Here is a 25,767-nt window from a genome sequence, read left to right as displayed (position 1 = left end):
TATACTTCGCTAGACTTTGATAAAAGCAGTATTTTTAAACTGTGTTGAACCAAAGTCCAAAGGTTACTATATTTAGTTATGTGCAAAATGCACCATTATTAAGAAATCAGAGCACAAGTGCAACATTTTCAAGGTTTGTTTATATCCTGCAACATCACAGTCAAAGCAAAATAATTTCAAGTTGAGTGTTTCAGTGGGTAGAACTAAATATACAACACCTAAATTTACCAGGTCAAAAAGATCAGATGTGAAAGCCGAGCTGTACTTGCATTTTCATTTTCTTTTATGTGTGTCCATATAATTTTAGTATCCACTGTTACGATCCTAGGAAAAGCTATAAATACCATGTTATTTGAAAGGTTGGAATCACAGCCTTCAAAAGCCAAGTGTAAACCACTAAGCACAACAGCTTTATTCTGCTGTAGTTTATTCCTTCTGCAAGGGCACTTGTGCAATGGGATAGACAAATGCACTTAAATCCTTTAGCAATTAACAGTTAATTACAATAAATAGAACACAAGAGAAACTGAGGTGCCACCAACCTTACCAGTTCCTGCTTTTGTAGTAAACTGAAGAGCCTAGGCATCTCCAGGTTAGCTAGCAGATGATCCAGGGCATGCCAGGAATAAAACCAGCAAGATTCTTGCCAGTATGACCTGTGCAAAATTGTCAGGCGATCCAAGCAGCACACATCAGCAAGCTGACCAAGAAAACACTCAACAGCTCCAGCGAGCACCTCTCAGGTATTGTCTCCAGAATCCAACCATTACTCATTGCACCAAGAAATGACAGCAAAATAAAACTCAGAAAATACCTGGTCATTTCCAGGTTGGAGGAAAGGTTAGCAAGGGCAGCTATTGCAACTAGTCTAGTATGCCCCAGGTATCTCTTAACAATGAAAATTACTTCATTTCAGAAACCCCAAAGTTGATAACAATGAATTATATACACATGGTGATAAAAATCTCTTAACAAAGTCTTTGCTAGCCGGAACACTTTTTGATTCTCTTAAATGGGTTACTTTTTACAGCAGAACATTTTTATTGTCTTCCTTTGAATTTTTTAGGGCTTTCACATGCTTTTTCTATTGGGTTAATCAGGTCAGGATATATGCTATATTAGCAATTGGCAGAGCAAAGTGGTCATTTTACAAAGGGAAAATCAGTTCTTTACTTCTGTGTGACTATTCCTCTTCTTTAAAATGTGTAGTGCAGCATTTCATCAGTACACTTTGATGCAGTGATAGGTTCAGGTGATAATCTGATTTAATCTTTAAAATTCTGTGACTCACAACTTTTTAAGCACTGGAACTTACCCTCTAGGTATAATCATGAAATGTTTAATTCCATATTTGTTCCTTGTATTTGATTGTGTTGAAATTCACTTGCTGTCATTTGAATTTTTTAGCTGAATAAGTCAGTTTTTTTCTGCAGTGTACTCTGTTTCCTGATAGCACTCAAAACGGAGACTCTGCTGTTATGCATTTAATAGTTGGTTAAATTATTAATAAAAACATATGGATATCCACAACTTGAGGAGTCACCCACAATAAATTCCTTCTAAGGTCTGTCTAAGATCTGCCTTTCAAATCCTGTTCTAAGTTGTTAGTGCAAACTTTGTCACTCAAGCTTCTTTCCTGCATTGACTACATTATATTTGCAGCTCACTTTTTAACAAAACAGTATTAATTGTAGCTTATGGAAATGTGTATCCAGTAAGCAACACAGAACTACTTGACTGGCACCATGAACAGAGAGTATCAAACAATTGTAGGATGGTCTTTCTCTTACAGGAGGGAACCTGTTGACCATCAGGACAGTTACTTTGTGACATGACAGAAATGTCATGTTATAGCTCAGAAATGGTTGAGATAACCAGGAAGTCATCTGTTCTTTTTTTCTAGTCATTTACAATCTATTTGCATCGAATATGATTATTATTATGTATTGCATACTATAACTTTATCTGATATCTTCTTAGAAAAGGATTTTGTTTAATTAAAATCTTAGTCAGAAATAGTCCTCAGATCTCTTTTTACCAAGAATTTTGCCTTTCTTTATGTTTCTGCAAATACCTTTTATTAGAGCATTTTGTTTGCATAGAACATGAGGAATGACCAGAAGGGACAGAAAAACAGTTTTTATTTTGTTCATGTATTCGAAGATGCTTTTATTGAATGTTTATCTACTTCTGTAAATAACACACACGGTGAACCACACAGCAATGACATAATTAACTGCTTGTAATATCAAGGGATGTTACCATGGTAATGAATGATGATTCTGAAATATTACTACTGATTGCTACGTGTAGAAATTAGAAATAGGCTTTTGATCATGAAAACAGAGGAAAGTCATTCCGTGGTTTTTGTCTCCTTCTTAGAGCTCTTCAGCAGAAAGAGCTTTAATTTTCTTCCCCCTTTCCCTTTACCACTGAAGCATTGCTGAGGTGGGCTGCCTTTTAATGCCTCCAAGGATAATTGTTGAAATTTGTGTGTGTAGAACTGGCAGACAAGAAGGCAGATTTTGCTTCTGTTACCACCCTTTTCCACCAGCTTGTCATAGCTTTCAAAAGAAAGAATTTCATATGTTCCATTTTTCCATTAATGAAATGAAAATGCATCCAATCTTGTAAGCCTGTCCTGCGGCTTTGTTTGTAATATAAATGCAGAATATTACTCAGCTGACAGTGAAAGAATACATTTGCCGTAGCTATTACTGCTTCAGCATTATCACAGATATATTTTTTCTGATGTTTCTTTTTAGACAGGCCTTTTTCAGGGAGTAATATCCCCTTTATGCCTTCAGAAATACAGTTATTTTCTTCAGCATTTTCTTTCTGAGGTACTTTTCTTTTAATGCTCATAAACATCTCAAGGCTTACTGATTCAGAAAGCTGTAATATACTGGTTAAATATCACAGTGTTGTAACCTAACATACTGTTACTTACTTCCTTGAATAATTTTAATTGCTTCCTCTTTTCTTTAACTGTGGCAAAAGAAAGGGACTGAGGTAGCAGGTGCAGTCAGAAATCATATTTCCTCTGTTCAATGTGACCTCCATCTGAAGTCTTAGAGCAGATCATGAATAATTTATCTAAGTGACTGGCACCCAAGTATCACTCCAAAGGTCCCATAGTATCTATTGGTAGGCTCCTCTCTTGCCCTTCAGATTCCATGTGGAATTGAGATTGAGGTGTTAGTGAAGTCAGTTCAGAGATTCTCAGACAGACGGCCTTCATTGCATCCCAGGCCTGAGACCACATAATGCTGTTAGGTGACAGTTCAAATGACAGCAGTTAGCAATAGTGACATCTGAGACCTGCTTTTCCAGAATTCTTAGGGTTTGTTTTTTGTCAGTATCCACCCAGGATTAAAGCACAGCCACTTAACAAAAAGTTACTCAAAACTCTGGAGAAGTATAAACCCTCCAATGGCCCGTAATAATATGAGGGCTTGTGAAAGAAGTTTGTGAGTTGAACAGTTTTGCTCCAGGGATTAAAGTGATGAATTTTAAAATGTCATCTTTTTATAAGGGACAGGAACCAATCCATCATCGCCGTTCTTAAAACTGAAGTACCTAACATTTGTTTCCAGCAGAGATGCAGCTTCAGACCTCCAAGTATGTAAAAGTGTACCAAATAATTACACATTTAGTACAGCAAGTCCCTTTCATGAGAGAAAAATTTCAGCTATGTGCATCTTTATATAGAAACTATTCCTTTCTGATGGGTAATTTATCAGGTTGTGAAAGAGTAGAAACTAAGATCATTCCACTCTTTGTTTTGCTTAAGGGCAGGACTGCATAAATATAGACAGGTTGCTTCCAGAGTGAGCTGGGGTCCAGGATTAATTTAGCTACTTTCTCACAGCATAGACCCTCCACTAATAAGCCCTGTATCCTCACACCAGCTCTGCAAAGGGTTAGCTCGCATGGTTCTGCACAACACCCTAGAAATACATACAAAGGTACCCAACAAAGATATAACCATGTTTATACAGAATGAATATGTCTGCCTGCTTTTATGAGCTTCATCTTTTTACTGGTGCTACTACTTCTAGAGAATAGTCATCCAGCCTGTTGGCTTTCCTGGGCTACATTGAGTGAAGAGGAATTTTCTTGGGCCACATATGCGTACCTTGCTCCAAAAGTAATACCTTCTGTTTATTTCCATGGAAGCTATAACAGATACAAAGAGCACAATAACATTGTTATTGTGTGTGTTATTGTGTGTGCCCCGGTGGCACAGTGGTAGGAATGCTGCTTTGCAACACCGGAGGCCCGGGTTCCAATCCCCCCTGTGGTGCAAGTGGTAGAAGTGCCGCTCTGCTACACAGAGGCTCAAATCCCGGGGGTTGGACTCGATGATCTCTAAGGTCCCGCACAAGACTATGATACTATGATGATACTATGATAGTTTGATAGAGCAATCTGTCAGCAACAAAGCACTCTTTTTAAACATGGCTTCTACCAGTAGCTGTGCATTTTTACCAGTAGTGAGCAAGGGCATGCATGCAAAGCCCATAAAAATCTGCACCAGCAGAGGTGACACACTGTCACTACTGCCTAAACAAGCCACTCACCACTTCTCTGTGATCACATCCACTGTTAGTTCATGTTCAGCAAGTGTCAGTGACTGTCAGTGGGTGTGAATGTTTTGCATGGAGGAGGTCAGTCACTCACCTGGGCTTCATACACACTTCCATGTCAAAAGCCATTTTGTCACACTGCCCCTCTGCTGTCATTTGTTGCATGACCCCAAAATGGAACGGAATATTGGGTGGGAAGGTTCAGCCTCTACTACCATACCACCAACATCCACGTGGGCCAACATAATAAAATAGGATGCATTACTTTCGGAGCAGTCCCCATAAAGTATATATAATACAGTTAATATAGATAAGTAACAAAATTTATTTTAATTTTTTTTTTATTAAAACATAAATGAAGGGGAGCAACAAAACCATAAAACCAGTGAGATATGTGTCCATGTTTTTCTGACCAGCATCGGGCTAGTATTCCAGTGTGTCTCTGCTCCTCCAGCATGGATTATAAAAGGGAAGTGGAAAGGGAAGTTTCATCCCTCCTCTTAAACACCACCAGCATTCTGCCACTGAAATGCCTGCTCTATGTAGAGTGTAGATAACTGCTTACTTACAAAATGCCCAGAAGTTATGGCATCATAGTTACAAAATAAAATAAAATAAGAAATGCAGTCTTTTACCCAACTAGGTGGCTTACTGTTCACAGAGAGCATCTTTGGGTAAGATAACAGGACATGTTTCTGCCACAGGCATCAGGAAATGCTGGCAACTGTAAGACTCACTTAGAGTTATACTGCCTGACATCTCCCAGACAAATATTACTCAGAAGACTCATTAAACATAGTTCAGAGCCACCTTTTCACTGCAATTATTGCAAACATGGTAAACACAAAAGGAGAAATAAAAATACAGAACAGAAACATACAGGATATAGTTACTAGTATAATTTCAGTCATCGTATGAAATAGTACCTTTAAAACCTTAATTACATTGGCTTCATCCATGCTTCTTATAACAATCAATGGAATTGTTATAGTGACATGTTTTATTATAAGTAACACTTGCAGTGGGGGAGGGAGATGAGGAAAATGTAGACTTAATTGCTTGTTATTTAGAGGCTGATACATAACTCAGTATAGTACACTACTTGTAATGCACACAATATAATAGTGAATTCTTGTTTTATGTATCATGCGATAAGATGAAAGGTTTTGAAATTTTTGTAAGGATAGAATGAATTTGAAATGGAAATTATTCTGCTGCCCTGAGTTGAAATGAAATATTATTTTTTTTATTTTCTTTTTTTTCCTTTTTTTTTCTTTTTTTTTTTCTGTTTTTGGTAATAAGTGCATTAAGTGAGTTTCGTCATGCTCAGGACATAAATAAAATTATCCATACTTTATAAACCCAGTGTGATTAGAAATGCTGTAAGTTAAGAAGGCTGCATCAAACACAGCCCTTTGAGTCTAAGCGAGTTTCTGCTTGGTTAAGAATAAAGATGTAAAATATCCAATAAATACTGATAAATGAAGAACACTAACAGATTCATTAAACAATTCAGGAGTAGTTACTGTGAAACAAATGTTTATTATATAACTTTGTTTTCAGGCTCTCAGCTCTCACTTCTGGTCATGCTCTATTTTTATGTATAGATACAGATATACACGTGTGTGTCCTGGAGGAACGGAAGTATGATTTTTAGTGGTCCATGAAATTAAAACACCTTTTTGTCCCATGAAGGTGATTCTTAAGATCAAATACATACCATTAACAAATGTGTTAATCCTGAAAGTCCAGCTGCGATTGGCACCTATAAACCATTTTATCTTGGCAGTCTGGATGAAAATGAGAGGATTAAAATAATGAAGCTTACATATCCCATAATTACCTACATTAAGACCTTTCCTTGAAAGTTTCCGTAAATTTCTGTCACAGTATTTACTTCCATCATTTCTTTAACTCTGTAGGGTGACTTCTGTTGACTGCTATTGACCATTCCTTCCCAGCATCTCTTAGGCATTGATTTCATAGAATTATAGAATCACTCAGGTTGGAGAAGACCTTAAAGATCATCGAGTCCAACCACAACCTGACCATACTACCCAAACTGTAACAATGCTCTGCTAAGTCATGTCCCTGAGCACCACATCAAATGGTTTTTAGGCACATTCAGGGATGGTGACTCAACCACCTCCCTGGGGAGTCTATTCCAGTGCTTAACAAACCTTTCTGTAAAGAAGTTTTTCCCAATATCCAAACTAAACTTACCCTGGCACAACTTGAGGCCATTTCCCTTCATCCTGTCACCTGTAACCAGTGAGAAGAGACCAACCCAAAAGAGACCAGTGAGAAGAAACCAACCAAGACACTTGTTTTATATCAGCTTCACAGGACTAAAACTCTTACAGAAGCTAAATTGCAGCATGACTAAATTACTAGCTTACCCATTATTTCCATAACTGAACCATACTGTTGTCACTGTTTTGCTTGTTATTTTCTTCAAGATCTACTTCTGATTTAATCTGCCAGGCAAGCAGGGGCATATATGATGTTTCTTTCACTCTTCATACTTCATTTAGCCATTCGTGGTTGTCCATCATGTTGAGAACACTTGTCATCATTAGGGGAAGGGCATAGAAGCTACTTGAATGATTCTAGAAACCAGCTATTTTCAGTGAAGAAGACTGCAGTTAGTAGATGGATCAGGTCACATGGAAAAGTCCTTGTCATCTGAACAGAGCGGCAGCATGACAAAAACTTACAGAAAGAGCAGATAGGAAGTAAGTTTGTGCAGATTTATCAAATCTATACAAGACATTCAAAATTGCAGATGAAAAATAATAAGGCAAACAGGAAAATGGCTTTCCTTTAACATGTGCTTCTAATTATTAATGGGAATGTAACTGCACCTCACAGCTGGGATTGATGTGCTTTTCAGTTTTAATCTGGGAACAAATTCAGCACTACTGTCAATAATGTACTACCAAGGACTTCTGAGTAAGTGATACAAATATGACTCAGAGCTTACAAGATCTTTCTTTTTTTAAGTAAGTCAAAGCTAATGTAAATTGCAGTCTCTTCTACTAGATTAAACAATTTCATGGGAAACTGATGATGCTACTGAATGGACATGCTATAGAATTTAGTCATTTCTGACATCAGACTTCTAAGGAACAATATAAGAGAATGTGTAGTCATCTTGCTCAAAACCCATAGACACTCATTGGATATCTAGAAAGTATTGAAGAGCACAACACTGCTTTTAAGAGTAGCATCCATCTTCTCATGGCACATATGCCACTAATGTCTTCTATTACAGAAATGCCACAGATGTAAAGAAACAACAGTCTGCAGTGAACGTAGAGACTAGAGTTAATAGCTGACTGACTTTTCTTAAATGAAGGAATAACTATGAGACAAACAAAAAAGTCTCAAAAAATTACCAAAAAAAAGTAGTTTGAAATACATATGAGTAACTAAAAATAGTTTGAGTGATACAATGAAGTTTGTAAATCGTCCTCATTCTTTCTTCCCAGCCTCTGTAGGTGGCATTTCAAGTTAGTATCTGTGCCGTATCAGTCTCTACCCATGAAGAGAACAGAAAGTCCTGTAGTTGTTGTCAAGATCCATAATTTCTCTATTTATGCTACTTGAAAACTGAAAGCACTTGTATCAAACTGAGTATTCCCTCTTAATAAAGAAGTCTTTAGATTAGATGCTTTAGCTTTCCTTCCAGGTTGACAGATTCCTTTACTGTATGACACGCATCATAGAAAATGTCCTTAAGAATATTTTTAATAGAACTTTAGGCTTTTGTGGATGTTTGCTGTCAAAACTCTCAATCTATCCATGTTTTCCTGTGGCTTTTACCACAATGGTATTTGAGTAAATCATTCTGCTTGTAAAATCAAAAGCAGTTTTAATTAATTCAGCCATACAAGGAGTAGACAACTTTGCGTTTTGGAAGTCTACATGATCTACAAGAACTGTCTTTAGCACAGCCGTAGCAGTTTTCTAGTGTACTGTCTGCAATCCATGGCAGTATGAAGCATTTAGATTGTGAGGGAATGAAATAGTACTGTTTTCCCTTAGGATGGGCTGCAAATTCTTATGGCTATTAAGATTGTCACTTATGCAGAACAAATTGTCATTTGCTTGTCACTTCACACTACAGTATTTTTTTCTATTTCTAGTGAATGTAAACAGAAATAGGAAGACAATCATCCCACAGAAAAACTGGGAGAGGAAAAAAATTGCCTTGAACCTTCAGAAAATATGTTGCTAGGAAGAGCTCAGAAGCTAGCAGACTTAGTAGGTATTTGTAGTCATGGGTAAAGAAGGATGCATGTGAGACCTGCAGATGTCATTTGTCTCAACAGTGATCAAGACTGTCCAGTCGTGGAAGTAGTGTGGGATAATACAGACTCTTACCACCATCAGGGCCAAAATTTCTTAAAAAAAAATCATTTCTGTATATCAAGAGCATGCTCTGTCACCTGTCATGGGATCACAGCATCCATGCTTTTCCTGTGTTCTCTTTGGAATCACAGGTTGTCTGTGTATACGCTGTTGTCTTTGAACACCTTAGCATTGACATAAACATAATATATACGTTAAGCAAGATTTGAAAGAACGAGTTTTCCTGTTCAAGGTTCATAACACTTCTAGTAGAAATGAGGTATTTGCAGTAAAAACAGAGAAAAAAAAAATCATTATCAGGAGCTAAATGTCCATCCTTCAAGCTTTCTAATAGTAGTGAAAACAGATGTCTTGCTGTTGCTAGTATTATGTTGGAAATCTCAGAAATGTTTCATATAAACTTTCATTTCATTAAAAAAATGATAGAAAAGAATTGAAACACAGGAGTTCTCTGCCGGCCTTGAAATCTGTGTGAACTTGGGGGTTTTTTGTTTCCTCACTAGGAATATAACAGAGCTGAAGTGGTACACATCTCTTCCCCCACTTCTGATGACCTTGGCAATAAGAATGCCTTTTTGCACTGTGACTTTGAATCAAGGATGAGAAAAACAGATTTAACATTATTCTAGCACTGTTGATTGTTCACAAATGACTGATAAGGGACTACTAATAGAGAGCTATCGTTCATAATGTAGTTTGCAGCTCTTTGTAGTTGGCTCCTCTCACCTGAAGGCGCCTTCCTGGGAAGGTCACACAGAGACTGGTTTAAACTGGAAATGTGGAGAAAAATGCACTGCAAAAAGACAATGGAATAGTAGAAAGCAAAGAATCTAAGAGTGAGGGTGTTAAGGTTATTGCCAGATTCAGTCTTCCCCTGCTACCCATGATCTGTGTCAGTAGAAAATTAAGTCCAGGGTCTGCCTTGATACTGCAGGACTGCAGGCCTGTATTACTCCCACCACCCTGGTGGAAATGAAGAAGTGCAGGTTTGTCTTCCACATGCATAGCTGTAAGGGGATGGATGCCCGAGACAGCCTTGCATGCAACAGACTAGCTTTCCCACTGGTGCTACTATCTGTCCTCATTTAGCACTGCTGTGTGTTTCTTGCAGTACCAGTATTGAAAGCATGCTTATTTTTCAGTGTCTGTTAGTTTACTTAATGAGCATCTAAAATAATTAGGCAAAACATAGCAGCTTTTCCACCTTCAAAGAGGAAATTTGGCCTGTAAATGTAATAGCTTTTGAACAGCCCCTTTCCCTGGATGAGGAGCTCAGCAGTTACTCTATTCACCATCATGCAATATGTAGCAGTTCAGTCATCAAAGAGCATAAGCCTTCTCTAATTTTACTGCTAGGAGCTGATGTGGATTATCTTCCTCCTTTCATCTTGGTACAGCAAATTATAGTATATATTCAGTTTAAGCTTTAGAACTTAGGGAGAGGAAATAGAAATCTTACTTCTCAAGAGAACTTCTACAGTGAGTTTGCATGTGAAGTTATTTACAATTTGTGAAAAATGTAAGAGCAGGAAAAGGAAACTATTTCATCTTAATTCTTCACTTGTTTCAACTGTCCTGTTGCCACCCTCATACTGAATGCTCTCTTTTCCTATATTTTGTAGAAAAGGACAAAAATGCAACCATGTGCCTATTATTCCTCTGTAGTTACAGTTGTATTTAACATATATCAAGGCATAATCCCCCTAAGGAATTGGTTATTAGCTGGTCATCTATCAAACTGCAGTGAATCTTCTCATTTGTTAATAAGTTTTCAAAATGTATTCTCATAAATTATATAAAAAACATTTCTTAGCTTTTGAGTATTGATTGAGGACCAGCATTGCAGTGCATAATGTTGCTGACTTCTGAGGAGAAGAGCAATATCATAACAAATGTCATGTTTCCTGGCACTCATATGAGTGCTTCAGCCGAAGTGGATTGCCAAGGATGGTCACAACTGGAGAGTGTGACTGAGGAGGCACTCATTCATGCAGAGTCTTATTGCCTTTATGTTTCTTTCCTCGAAGGATTTTATATTATACTCCTTTACTCATTAGCCAGGGAAAATGAGTGAGCACTGATCAATTTGGTCTCCATACTTTGCACTTATTTGGTAATAATTTGATAATAAACTCTGCATTCAAAAGGGAGGAGTGTAGTAAATTGGAAGCTGTGTGCAGTTCAAGGGCATATTCAGAAGAAGAAAAATCCATTGCCAGTTCCACAGGGAAACCTTCATTCTGTTCCACTGTACTAGAAAAAAAAAAAAAAAAGACATCCTGATTTATGACCTTATGTCACAACTATTACTGGGGGAAAAGTGGCTGATTACAGTGATTTGCACATTTGGACATTTTTCTGTGCTAAGTAGAAGAGTGTCCAGAACTGTGCTTCAACAGCTTCACAGTGGGTGTCCTTCCAAAATACATTCTAATGTTTTTAACTGGTTAAAAAATGATAAGAATAATAATAGGCCCTCTTTATCCAAAACATATGTCATCTTGTACTTGCAGATTCAAAGAAAAATATTAGAGATGCAACAATCTTTATTAGACAACTTCAAAGTGTTTCCAACGTTTTCTCTAAATCATTTTTTCTCTGACACTAATACTAAAATATGGTATCAATCTTCCTAAAGTAAATATGTGATTATATGAACGTTTGTATTGATTTTTACTGCTGTCATTCATCATTCCATTCATAAATTCTTAAGAATCTCAATACATTTCTTCACAGTGAAAGCTGGTTTTGGTTGCAATTATAAATACTTTTTTTTTTTTTTTTTAATTCTGACTTTAAAACGCCTGTAAACAATAGAAATAATAATCAATTATTTCCACATCATGAAGAACATCAACATTTGTTCTCACTTATTTCTTTTCCCTATTGTTTTTAGATTTTCCTCGTCCATCTGCTTAGTCATTCTGCTTACCTTAATTGCTAATACATGTTTGTCATTTTGTAGGGGATCAGACACTGCAGATAAGTTTTTATTTCTAATGCTAAGAAACGGAAAAGATGGTTGAATTCAGTGATTCCGGTTGTGATTATGTATTATTTTCCTGCCTATAAAGATTTGGATTTTGGACTTCTGATTTTTAAAGTTCTGAATCTTTTAAAAGTAGAAAATTGTTAATGTTTGTTAGACAGTGGTAAATCACTATCTAAAATATAATTTTACAAGTAAATGTTTATGTATTTTGTTTACCAAGTTGAAGAACAAGACTGTTTAAGTGTAAAAGATATTAAAAAAGATAACAATGTTGTTTTTTTTTTATGTTTTCTCTCAATTCACGGTGCTATGTATTTCAGGAAAGATCTAATTTCACATTATTTCTAGCCTTCATAATGCAGTCTTTCTGATGTAAGATTCATACCAGACTTTGTTCAGTTGAACTGTTTGATTTCACTGCTGCTGGAAACTTCTCCTGTTGTACGATGAATAATAAGTGCTAAATAGTGTAAACTTGGATCTCCTTGTTCAGATGGGCTCTACGCAAAGCTGAGTCATCCTATCCCATCACTGCTCTTGACCTTGGTCATACTGCCTTTCAGAACTCATCAGCTGTTGCCTTCCACAGCTCTTTCATTCCTTCTGCTTCACAGAAAGCTTCTCTACAAGTCCATTTATAGTTTAGGTTTGGATCCTTTCCCCTCACTGTCCTTTCTGTTTATCATTTATACCTACTACTAATTTCTGACACAAACACAATTTCAAACTTATTTATTGGCAAGCTTTAAATCCACATTTCTACTTTTACACACTCTCTAGTCCAGTCTCCCGCATCTCATTCTTTTGCTGTTTTTTCTGCAAACAACAAAATTTAAGCCATATTACACAATGTTTTTAATTTGAAACCTCATGCGCTATCAAAGTTGTCAGTGTCTTCATATTTGTCCTTGTCAGTGGTGTTTTTGGCTTTTCACTGACTTGTAAGATGGTTTTAATAACAAACAAATGAAATGTGAATACAGATTAATGGTACAAAGCTCTCGTTGTTTAGCACCTAGGTTACAGATATTCATGAGCAGCAAATCTTTGTTCCCAGATGGACATCACTGAAGGATTTGGGCTTAGCTCTATGTGTGTAAAACGTTGGTGGCACAAAATAGTGTCCATTAATTTTCAATTGACAGATGGGTTGCTAAGATTCACTGGTGCTTAAGGACTGAGGAGGAAAAGAGCAATTAGGAGGCTGGGGAAGGACCTGCTATAGATGAAGAGTTTGCATAGTTCTCTAGGCTGGTTGGGAGAGCAACTCAGCATCATGTAGAACTTCCCTGGTGTGGGGAAAACCACTGCAGCTCCGTCTCTGGTGAATATGGCACATACCGTATACCAGCTTCTTGAAATACGTCCTTGTAGGACCACTGTAGAAATAGAAGACAGGTGTCTTCTGAAGTGGCAATGTTGCACATCTCCTTTTGCCTCATAAATTTTGCTCAGCACTGAGTTTTTCTTCAAAAGGAAGGGTCTGGAAAGGGAATGAAAATTTGAGTCATGTTATAAAGAGTATTCCAGTGTTTGCAGTGGCCGGGATCTAGATGAAGATTGCTGACCTCCTACTCAAACTCTTTTTGCAAGCTGCAGCAGGCTCCTGTAAATGTTCTCAAGCGCTCAAAAAGTATTTGCAGGCTCAAAGATGGAAGTAATTCCATTGGCCATAGAAGACAATGTTTTGTTGTAGAGCCCATAAGCAGTGAGTCCATTGGTTCCTTGGGGCGGTACAGTTCTGGCAGTGGTGCAGGAGCCAGCAGGATCCTGGCAGCACTGATGTGTTTTGCTGGCCCCACTTCCAGAGCTAATAAGGTTGTCAGCCCCCAGGTCTGTCTGAAATTGTGTTTGCAGGTCACAGGGTTTCATTGTGAGGACGTAAATCAGTGCTAAGTTGGCAGCACATTAGAGGTTATTTAGGGAATGTTCTCTCTTCACCTTTCTTTTTGTTTTGTTTTGATGTTGCAGGAAATATTCAGGAAGTCATATTACAAGAACACTTGGAAAAAGAAGATGAAATTCTCGTTTCCTTGGCTGGTTTGAAGCAGGTATGACAATTGGTTAACTTAACTTTCTTGTATATCTCAGCACTATTAATCCTCTTTTTTCCTCTTTTTAACTGCCTTTGTGTACCACTGTTTTATTTTCTGTTATAGCTGTTTTACTAATACTAATGCATCAAGCACTGCAGAGTGCTTTTATTTGGAAAGTAAAACAGAGCTATAAAGAGTTCAAATGACTTGTGCAGTGTCTGCTGAAGACTTTTTGAGAGGCCTTGAACAAGAACTGAGGCAGCACAGTTCCAACTTCAGCATTTTTCTTAGTGCAGCATGTGCATGCTGTATAATCACGCTTATGTCCCCATTATTTTATTGAGTTGCCACTTGAGTGTCATTCAATCTAAAGAAAAAATGCTACATATATAAAATGAGAATGCTAATGAGCATCTGAAGCTCTGATTTTACTATCCTCTGCTCCCTGGAAATTCATATTGTCAGGAATGATGTGACATGCTAAATCTATAAGAGGAAACGGTATCAGCAATTTCATTCTCTTTAGATTTGTTTTCCAGATTCTGTAACAACATCATTGCAATTATATTTACATCTTTGTAGCCTATGTAGATATTAATCCTGACTTATTTCCTATCATCAAAGTAATGGTTATGGGGAAACAGAATTCCTCCAGACTTCTAACTTACAGTCTTTCCTCTCCCATTCAACTACAGATCAAAGATATTCTTAAGGGTTCCCTACGTTTCAACCAGAGCCAACTGGAAGCTGAAGAAAATGAGCAAATCACAATAGCAGATGACCATTACTGCTCCAATAGTCAGAACAAAGGGAATGGTGATACCCCAAAGGGACCTGTTATGACAAAGCAACAGTTCATCTCAGGACGACAGGTAAGAAAATGATATTTCAAACAGTTCGCTGATGGAATTAGTCTTACATTTCCTTTCAGCATGGCTGGACACTGCATGAGACATACCATTTACATCACACTCTCCCTGTAAAAAAAGATGAGTTGTGTCAGAAACACAACTTATTTCTTGCTGAGATGGTCTGGCTTTAAGTGGTGAGACCCAAAGTTTACTGGTTCATATGGAGCCATGGTTATTTGCATCAGTTCTTCTACTGTAGCATTATACTCCACATATAGATATTTAAGTCAAAGTGTTTTCATTGTTTGCAGGGAGTAGTTCTTCTTTTCAGATTTTTGAATCTACTTCTGAGGTTAATTTCCTACAAACAGATCTCAAAACTGGAGGCGAATAATCCCATATCAGTCAATTATTCTCATTGTCTTTCCATTATGTAAGAGTTGATCATCTGCATTGCAGTGTATCCTTGACCAGTGCCAAAAAGGAAATAGCAAGGAAGTTGATTCTACCTTCTAGTTCATTGTATTGACTTTCTCCTTGAGTCAGTAAACATTTTCACATACAAACCATTCAGTAACAGGACACGTTCACACACAAAGTTATTTTTCTCTAAAGGTAAAAGCTCCTTCTTTCTCTAAAGCTCTGTCTGACTCAAACATGATCTTCAAAGCAATTGCTTTTTTCTATGCACATTTCTATACACTTTTCCATCTTAGAATCATCTGCCAGGCCACAGCTGATACTCACACCTGTAAATGAGTGGCAGCACTGTCACCACAGTGTCTAGTGCAGTCTGCAATCAAGTTTACTCCTGACAAGTTTACCTAGGAACTCATTTTCAATTACTTATTCTCAAATAATAAGCACAGTTGCTTTGATTTGTGATACACAATCCTGTTGATTTCAACCATTTTATGAATAAACTAATATAAATAATATTTTATTTATATTTTGGTATTGGAAAGCATACTATGACTATATTATTTTGACTTAGTACCAGCAGGTTCACAGGCTGGAAAAAAACTGATGGTGGCATGTTGGAGCAAAATGACATTTTATTTTTGCATTTTATTTCCTAGCATTTTTACTAAGTATTTTTTACTTCCAGACAGAAATGGCAGATAGTATTGTTTACTATTTTTACTTGGATTTGTTATAGAAACTGGGAGATAGATAGAATGCCATATGAGCTAACAGTATGCAGTATTATTGTGTGCAGATTCTGTGCTGGAAAAGCCCTAACTCAGACAACTGTCACTCAGCAGAAGTGCTTGGGCATTTCATTCTGAGTGCAGGGAGTGGGACAGCTTAAGCTTGCTCTGAGCAGGTTTCTTTCCAATGGAAACTTTGAGGACTTGTCCCAGTGTGTAATCAGGATATGTACCTTTAAACTGAGAGACACTCTCAGGTCCCACAATTTCACTGTGCTCTGTGAGGCTGCTAGTAAGCCAACTACAAATAATGTGTGTAGAGGCTGTACAAGCCAAGTTCCACTAGACCATTTAATGAGGCTTCAACAGTGTATGGCATACATTTGTAGATACAGTGCATTCATACCTGTTAGCACCTTCATATCTTATCATCTAGAAGTTCCCACTGTCCCTGTTCCAGAAAGAGAAATTGAAGACTCAGGTTAGAAATATTCCCTGCAATCCTGGTTGTATCCCCCCAATGCATGCTGTTCCTGAGCCCAACAAGTTCAAAGTTTAACTGGTGTTTCTAAAATCAAAAAGAAAGAGGAGAGCTTTGGATTACCTTTATTAAAAAAAAAAAAAAAAAAAAAAGAAAAAGAAAAAAAGAAAAAAAACCTACTAAATTTGGTAGCCTATGATAATAAAGAGGTAATTACTGGAGTTAATTGTTGGCCTAAAGTAGGCCATATCGCTGCCTTTTAATTCAGGTGAAGAAAATGGGCTGCCGTAGGTCAAGCTGGGAGCAGTTATGGAGAGCTGCAGGGGGCTTAAGAATTCCAGCCATCTCTAGTCCATTTAATGCATTTCTTGCTAAAGAAAATTCACTGTATTTGCAGTTTTTGTGACTTTGGTGATGTTTAATGTGACTTGCTGTAGCGGTTTTTCTCTGGTGGAATTATAGGGACAATTCTAGAACAGCTGGAAAAGGTACAGGTGTAGCTATCGTGCAATTGAGCCTTTTGTGCATGGTTGTTACATAAGTTATCATCTTCTTTTAAATCTTCTTTTTTGCCTCAAGCTCTTTTCTGGAAAGTGAAGATAAGGATACAGCCCTTCTTTGGAAATGAAAGCTGCAAAATTAAAAATGCGAAAAATGAAGATAAAAGGCTCAGAGAAGTAGAGCATTTGTTGGAATGTTTGGCTTTGGTAGCAGAGTGCGGTTGACAAACAGAAGGCTTCTGTTGCTAAATAATGAATGATAATTAACACATTATCTTGCCTTTATGTTGATTCAGAGAAGGAGGGAAAATGAGTTGCTGCTCTTCTCAGCTTTCTTGAATTGTGTTCTTACGGTTAGTTTGAACTCATTCACGGTATGAAGGGGATTGAAATAAGCCCAGTGCTAGTAGCTGATATTCATCAGGAAAAAAAATGTTTGGAGAAGCCATATGGCAATGGGCGTAAGGTTGTTAATTTTCAAAGCTACCGGAAGTATAATTCTGTCATTTTTCATTTATTCAGTAGTGGCAGCAGATGGGAGAAAACATGGTTCACGTCAGCATGAGTTTCCTGAAACAAAAATAGGCAGAACAAGGAGGGAGGAGGTATTTTACCTCTGGAAAAAGTACCAAAATACCAGTATGTCGTAGGGGTAAGCAAACATTTACAGGAGGCCTTTTTTATCATTTTTGAGTCAATATATATAGTCTACTGCTTGTCTGATACTTCAGTGATCTGTTGGTCGCTTTAACTTAAACAGAAAGTATTGTTAGAATGAAAAATAGTGTTGCAAAGCCCAACACTGAAAAAAAGAATTTAGGATGAGCAGTTCTCTTTCTTTTCCCTTCATTAGGGAACAGGATGATTTTTTAACTACACAGAAACCATTATTTTTTTAAGCAGAACTTATGAATTTACAGCACCAGCAAAGAGCTTCTAATCGGGGGTCCTTGCTGGAATTCACTGCCATAAGGAAGACAGCCTGCTAGCCAACCTTGGAGATGCCAGCAAAGAAAAAGAAAACGCTGATCTTGCTGGGCGAGTGTGTCATAATTCCTGTGGCAGAAGCACAGAGTGATTGAGATTGGCAGAGACTTCTGGGTCCATCTGCTCCAAATTGGAGCAGGTTGCCCAGGCCCATGTCCAGGAGTGTTTTGAAGATCTCCAAGGAGACCCCACAGCACCTTGCACCCTCCCTGCAGGTCTCTATACACATTGATGCAGTTCCAACTCTCACAGTCACTCCCCATAGCAGAGATGTTGCAGCCCCTTGGTTATCTTTGTGGCCATTTGCTGGTCTCCTTCCAGTACGTCCGTGTCACCTTACACAAGATGGAGCCATCCTGATGTGAGGGCTCTGAGGACTGAAATAACATGATTCTGATAGTTTAGAATAATAATGCATATAATTTTGTAAAATGAGGCTATACTGCATTGACTGGGAGCTATTAAATAGAAATGTGGAAAGAAGCCAGGTGAGTTATGCAAGAGTTGCTATTTAAAGGAATGTGTGTTTCTTTTGTAGAGAGGCAAAAATTTTAACATGTTATTTAGGATTTCCAGAACAGCTCCACCTGCATCTATCTTGTGGCTGCACTGGGTGCCTACAGAATCAGGTAAATGCTGGCACAAGACTGGAGCAGAGCAGCAACACTGGGTAGCATGTGGCCCCAGCCCTGGCGATGGCAGCATCGCAGACCAGAGGAGAGTAAATGCTAATTAATAGCAGATGATGTCTCACATGACAAGTGCCTGAGTAGAGATGTATCTCTCCTTGTAGATCTCTTTAATTTCATTGAATGTATTTGGGAAGTTGTTTATTCATATTTGTACTACTCCTTCTCTTATGTTGGGACCATTAAAACTGAACTTAAGACATTTCCATTTGAATGATAAAGCACTCAAATGGGTTATTTACAAAACAGAGTAATTGACATAATTGTACCTAGATACTAACCGATAACAAAACAGATTATTTATTACAGTACTCTTGTTCATACAAATTTTGCAAGGAAACAGGTCATAATTCTGCATTTGTATTTCAGCTAATGCTGAGTTTGTGACTTTTAATAGTTTGAAATGAATTCCTTCTCAGTTACTGGTGGGTGTTTGCTCCCTGAGCTACTCTACAGATCCCTTGCAAGAGTATTCTACTTTATAATTACTAATCAGAGCAATGCAAAATTGTTTTCAGCTGTAATAATAAATTTGGCAAAGCAAGTTTTGCTAGCGACCATAAAAATCTTAAATTCAAGTTTGGCTTGGTGATACATGTGACGACCTCTATACTCCAATTTTATGTACTGTGCCTACTTTTAACTCATTCTGATTTTTTCTGTATGTCTTTTCTGTTACTGATTTATTTCTTTCTCTAATACCTGCAGCCTGTATTTTACCCTAGAGTGAATTTACATTCAGCCATAACTAAATGAGTTGGTTATGTACATTTCCATAGTTCTCCTTTCCCTCAATCTTGCATTACTGAAATCAGTGTAACGTTTTCAGTATCACACCACTTGTCCCACTCAGGCCACTTGGTAGGTTGCATTATGGTGCTGATACATTGGCAACCACAAAAACAAGTATATTATTGTTGGAGGAGCATAGTGCTGGATAGAGTTGAATCCATCTCTTGCAGGAGAAACTAGAGGCTATTGACTATTTACATTGCAACCATGGTAATGAGTTGCCAGTTTTCTCAACGTGGGAGAAATCACACCCTGCCGTAAATGGCTATCTTCCCTTCTAATTACATACAGCAATGTCTTCTGAAAAGCTGGATTTTTGCTGATCCAGCTGGAATGTAAGATTGCCATATCATAGGGAATTTTCTGGTACATCAACATTATTCATCATCCACTATTGAAATGCTTTGGGACAGTCATTTCCCAACATCTATCAAGATAGATTAGGAATTCCCAGACCCGGGCTTTCTGGCAAATTGAGACAATACTTAGTTCTTTAGACCACAACACCAAGCCTTGAAGCCCTGGAATACAAATCTGCCTTGAATTGCTGCACACTAAAATGTGATGTTCAGCTCAGACTCCACTGATCAGAATTTTATCAGGAAATTTTATGTCAAACCACTCTCTTGAAGACCTGCAAGATACCAATGTACATGCAAATCTGCAAAAAACTCCTCAGTTTTTCTCATGAGCTTCTATAGGAAAATAACAGTGCAAATAGAATTGCCTCAAATCTTGACAACTATGATTTATGCATTGGATGACCAGCTACTGTGAGCATGGCACAGAATCACTGTGATAAGGAAACATATAAGAACTCTATGTCTGATGGTAATTTTAGAGCTTTTGTGCTGTTGTCAATAATAATTTAATCCAGAGCTAATACATTTGCTTTCGCTTTTTTTTTTACTTTTTGATACAGGCATTGCTACTTTTGAATAATGACCATTCCTTTATCCCATTCCCAAATCACCACTGTGTGTCAGAAACTTCTTTTAAGTGGTAAGATGGGTACTAACCTGCAGTTCTTTTTGTGCTGTTGTCTTACAGACTGCCACTGATTCAAGCACTAGTGAGAGTAAGGGTGCTGATGACTGTATTTTGGTTTCCAAAGAAGAAAGAAGCAGAAGTGCTGTCCCAGAGCCAGCACAGTTGCTTCAGACATTCAAGGAGTCAACGGTGAAGGCAGAAGCTCCATCTCATCCTTTGGTATTCTCTGACCCTCTGATGGGCTCCATCTCAGCCTCCTCCAGCAACCTGAGTTCCAGCCCTGATGACAACAGTAGTAATAACAGCAAAGATTCTGACTTTGCTATTGTAAGCCCACTGGACATCTAACTAAACTGACTGGGAGAAACTGGAAGGCCAGCTGGTACACCTCAGCTCGGCTTTCAGTGGTTCCACAGGCCAGACGGTTCTTTGGATTACAAGGACAGAAAATAGGTAAAGGCAACCCATTCAGCTGCCAAAAGCCTAGGTTAAAAAAAAACACAAAACATTTTTTGTTGTGACTCTTCAGAAAGGATATACATCTTGTAAAGACTGCCTTAAGTAAAAGCCCAGTGAAACCTGGTTCTAATATACAGCTATTCTTAGTTATAGATCTGTCTTACTTAGGAGCTTTGTTACTATAGAACTGTTGCTTTCCCAAAACATGGAATAGTATGTGCTAGGCACCGTAATGGATTAGGAAATGTGTAGGTACTCGACATCAGACCTGAAGAGGCAAACACAAACTAGATTTAATATTGTCCTTTGCTATATAAATATGCTAGGCTGGGTTTTCTGAATAGGCAAGGGTACTGCTTCTTTGGAGACTGTGACTGGAGAAGTAGAGAATGTAAATCAGAAGAACTGGAAGCATCATCCTGGCACTTGTTCTCAGTTGAGGAATACTAATTTATCTCTTTTTCATCCAACAGTAGCTTGAGGTGTGTTAATGGCACAGGTTTGTTCCTCAGCTCTGTGTTGAAGTTGAATGTGTTACAAATTCCTTGAGAACGGGGACCTATACGACAGAGCCTTACTTCCCTTTGCCTATTATTTTTCCCCCTGAGAATTCTCAGCTCACCTCTTTCCCTCCTTGTATCTGTGTGCTTTTACTCCCCTGGCATGAATTAGTTTTGATTTTACTGAGATTACTACCATCAAAGAGTAGGGAAATCACATTATTTCATAGCGTACACCTGAGCCAGTTATCTATAACAATTTTGAGTATGGTAACTTAACAGGGAAGGGTGGAAAGTGATATAAAATGCTCATAATTAAAAGCACTTTACGTCTCCTTACTATTATCTTCTATATATTCTGTTTACATGTATGCCTATATGATTTCCATGTTACTAGTCAGAAAAAAATACATACTGGTGCAGGAGTATTAACCAACAGAAAGTTTGTAATTAACCCTAAAACTTGTTCTTCTATGGAAAAGTTTATTTCTTTGCCATCAGGTACATAGCGTGTCTAATAATGGTTCTTTTCAAGCAGATGAGATGGGAGTTCTTTGTACTCACTGATTCCTTTAAACTCCTCTGGAATTTGCAAAAGGAAGCTGTTAGTCAGAGAAATCCTGCTGCTCATGCATTACCTGTGCAGTTATAGCCAGAGGAAGCAGTGCTAGAAAATTGCTCCATTTCTAACAACAGCACAAAATCTGAATTATTTTTGTTTCGAGATACTTATCAAGTACACCGTGCAAGAACATTGTAATTGCATGGCGAAGCTTCTGTTGGTATAGTCTTTTAAATGGTAGTTATTTGCTGATTAGCCTGTAATTGTCAGTGGAGTTAAGTACAATATCCCAAAGATGAGGCGATGTGGTCTGCTGGTCTTAGATTTTGCAAGGTCTGTGTTAATGACTGACATTAAGAGATAGCTGTCATGTAATTACATGGGAGCTGCATATCATATATTCAGAAGCTGCCGTGTAGTTCTTCTGAGATTCTCTGTGCCTTGTAAAATGTTAAAGTGTTGGAATGTTGTGAGCAGGCATCACGCATCTCTGTGGCAGAGCGGTGTGAACAGTCAGATGACTCTGTTTAGATGAGAGACCTTAAGCGAGTCACATTTCAGATTGGTGTTTATTTTGGTTTAGTTTTAAGCTTCATAGAAAATCACTTTGGAAATAAACACACATGCCTGCTTTCAGGTTTGTTTTATTTCCCTGATTTTGTGTGAATGCCAGGGGATTAGGTGCCTGTTGGGTTTGTAGGTCTCCTAGTCTTAACCCATTCAGCAAGGCTTGTGCCACATTACCAACAAAGGGGAATCTGTTCACCCAGTACTTGTGGAAAGAGGAAAGAAATATTCTGGGGACAGAGAGACAGGTTATATATTCTGTGATACATAAGCCTTCAGTGATTCCAGGACTTTGATGGGGGGAAAATATTTTTACTTTTTCTTTTTTTAATTATTTTAAGAATTTTCTGTTCTGGTTGTTTGTTTCAGGGATCACATTGCTGTTTTCTTGAGGGGTCTCATTGCCATCGGAAGTGTGATTTGTATGGTTCTTTTATTTTTGTAAGTTAGTTGTATCTTCAATACAGCATATTTTAAAGCAGCACTGAAAGTATATAAAGATTTTTGGTGTTTCTAACAAGTTTTTTCTCTAAGCAGTGGATACCACTGAGCTGAATGCCTGTCATGCCAAGGGATATAATAAGATCCTTAGAAGCAGAGAGATTATCATGCAAGTAAGATTGGAGCAAGTTCCAGTAAATGAATTTGCTTTGGTTATACCATGTCCTTCCACATCACAAATTTGCTGTCTCATACTGAATCGTGGTACAGAGATAGTTAAAATTTTATATGTTCTTTAAATCAGATGAGCTTGTAAGTTAGACAGACTATCAAACTATCACCCTGTCTTGCTTTATGTTAGGAATATGCTGAGAAATAAATTGTCATTTAAAATGCAAGGTTATTCTTTTTCCCCAGAAGAGACCCGCTCATAATGTTCATGGATACCAGTAACAAGATAGAAAAATGATATGCATTGAAAACTTCCTATAATAACTAATACGGGATTAAGATATGTATTTGAAACTGTTGTACTGTATCTTACATCTGTAATTTATGGCTGTTTGAAGTCTTTTGCATGTCATATCAATTGTGTGTACTGCAGAGAGGCAGTATGGTATTTTGGCTGGGTATTCATTTAGTTGTGGAACTTTGTGTCTTTATCCCAGAAGAACATCTAGCCCACTTTATTAAAGAAAGAATTAACCTGGTTTGTGCTTGTGCTGTTTTCACAGAAGGAAAAGCTTTTTTACTGGAATACTGGAAGTATAATTTCTCAAAACAAAGGTTATTAGAAACTTTAAAACTATTCCATTCTCTATGTAAGCAGATACATTGTTAATATTTTAATCAGATTTTATGCATTTGATCCAGGGAATCAAATTGTTCATCATTCATCTCACCCAACTGGTACAGAATATTTCCTGTTTTGCCATATTTATTGCATCTGACAATGCTGTACAAGATTTAAAGTGGTAAAACCTTTCTGCTATTTCATTAAACTTGTTACGGTTTCATCATCTCAGCTCAGTCCCCATCTCAGTATCTGTGCTGTACCTTTCTGAATCTCAGTGCTTTCTTGCACATTCTGACAAGGTTCCCGTTATTCTACAATGTGTTCTCCTCATTAGCAGACACTGAAGCAGCATTTGAAAGGATTAAATTTTAGGTTTAATGTCTGTGGGACACTTGTGCCTGGCAGTTATAACGTTGTCTGTTCAAATATGGACGCAGCAATCTTGAACAGATTTCCACGTTCTGAGTGTCAGCCCTTAAATAATACTTTCGATTTTGTGCTGCATGTGTTGGTCTGGAATGAATGTCTGTAATGGTTTATTAGACTTGAAAAGGTGCAGTTTCATAAAATAAACTTCATTTGGCTACAGAATAGCGATTACACCGTCTCATAATCTGTGCTGTTCTTTTAAGAGTAGCTATATGCAGTCTGCATTAGTATTTCCTGTGTTGCCAGACTCTCACTTTAAGTAGCTAGCTAAATTTAGAGATGAAAGAGCATGAAAGAAGGTCATTGGAGAAACAGCAACTTGAAACGTGCACACAGGCAACTTGTTTGTCTGCTGCTTGCAGTATATTTAACCATGAAAAAAGGGGTCAGAGGTATTAGAAGACTCTATGAGAGGTGAAATGTGTTGTTACTCTAGAAACAGAGACAAGTAGCAGGAGATAAACTGTGAGGCTTTTAAGCTACAAATTCTTTTGGGCAGGAACCATCTTCTTCTCTGAATTCGAACAGAACTTCTGAAACTGCTTGTTTTAATCACAAAAGCTGTAAAAATGGGGTTAATAACAGTACATTTATCGGTTCAGCAGGTTTTGCTCTTTCAAACAGTGAACTGGATAAAATCCAATAGTAATAGCTCAGCTGACAGCAGCAGGATCGTATCAGAGAGGGATTTGGTCCCACACTGCTGAAGTAAGTGCAATTGAAGAGCAGTACATAATTAAATGTAAGAAAACAATATAGCACAAAAGTGATACAGTAATGTTGCTGAATACAAAAGGTTGTATTTATCTCAAGGCATAAATGAGTTACTGCAACTGGGTGCTACAGTGCGCTGCGTGTCTTTATGCACCTGATTTGTGCCAGCTGAGTTGGTACAAACCTGTCTTTGCTTCTAAGTTGCAAAGTCATGGCTGGTGTTTAGCTGCAGGATGAACTGAAGACATAACAACTTCATAGGGAAGACACTGACATTCCCCTTGCTATGAATGGTAGAATTTGATCCTTCAAATCCCACTGCTTTAACACTTCTGCTGTCTTTTGTAGTGACAACATGAAAAACCCTGTAAGCACTATTGGAGCTCTGCTGCTTAAGTTGTCACGTGCAGTTATAGAGCTTTTAGCTGAGAAAATGTTCACAGCTTTGCCTTTCACTGTGGGTTTCAGGGACTGCGGTGAGATGAGATAGATAGCTCTGAATTTTTAACTAGTACAAAGAAGCACTCAGAAATGCTCTAAGTTATCATGTCAGCCTTTTGGAATATAAATTGCTACCTAGTTTTGAGAGAAATAATAGTTGTCACAATATCTTGTTCTCCTACCTGCTTTTCTAATTGAATCCATGGGGACAGGGAGAATACAGTAGCACTTTCAGATCAGTATTAAATTTCTCTTTAGAACAAGAGAAAATATAAAGCACATACATAGATACTAAAAGGCAGATAGTCAAAGATGTCATACATTTTACTGGATAATATATACCTCCGTGCAATACTCCGGAACGTGCCACATTTTTATCCATGAGTAGCCTGGAGCACATGGCAGAAAATACACGAGTAAGAGCCT

General features: G+C 37.7%; 1 protein-coding gene across 6 annotated transcripts in view; it reads left to right on the top strand.

Annotated features, from left to right (window-relative positions):
* Nucleotides 1-24,357, top strand: part of TBC1D5 (TBC1 domain family member 5) — a 285,215-nt gene extending 260,858 nt beyond the window's left edge. For 4 of the 6 annotated variants that reach the window (XM_015853783.2, XM_015853786.2, XM_015853785.2 and 1 more), the window contains 3 exons: nt 13,927-14,006; nt 14,687-14,863; nt 20,493-24,357. In XM_015853783.2, coding sequence (XP_015709269.1) covers nt 13,927-14,006; nt 14,687-14,863; nt 20,493-20,780 — 545 coding nt within the window. In that variant the 3' untranslated portion in view covers nt 20,781-24,357. The remainder of the gene's footprint in view (nt 1-13,926; nt 14,007-14,686; nt 14,864-20,492) is intronic. The other 2 variants (XM_032443198.1, XM_015853784.2) reach the window with 1 other exon arrangement.
* Nucleotides 24,358-25,767: the final 1,410 nt, after the last annotated feature.

The sequence above is a fragment of the Coturnix japonica genome, chromosome 2, assembly GCF_001577835.2.
Source record: "Coturnix japonica isolate 7356 chromosome 2, Coturnix japonica 2.1, whole genome shotgun sequence".
Taxonomy (NCBI): domain Eukaryota; kingdom Metazoa; phylum Chordata; class Aves; order Galliformes; family Phasianidae; genus Coturnix; species Coturnix japonica.
This window is presented reverse-complemented; position numbering and strand designations above follow the sequence as displayed.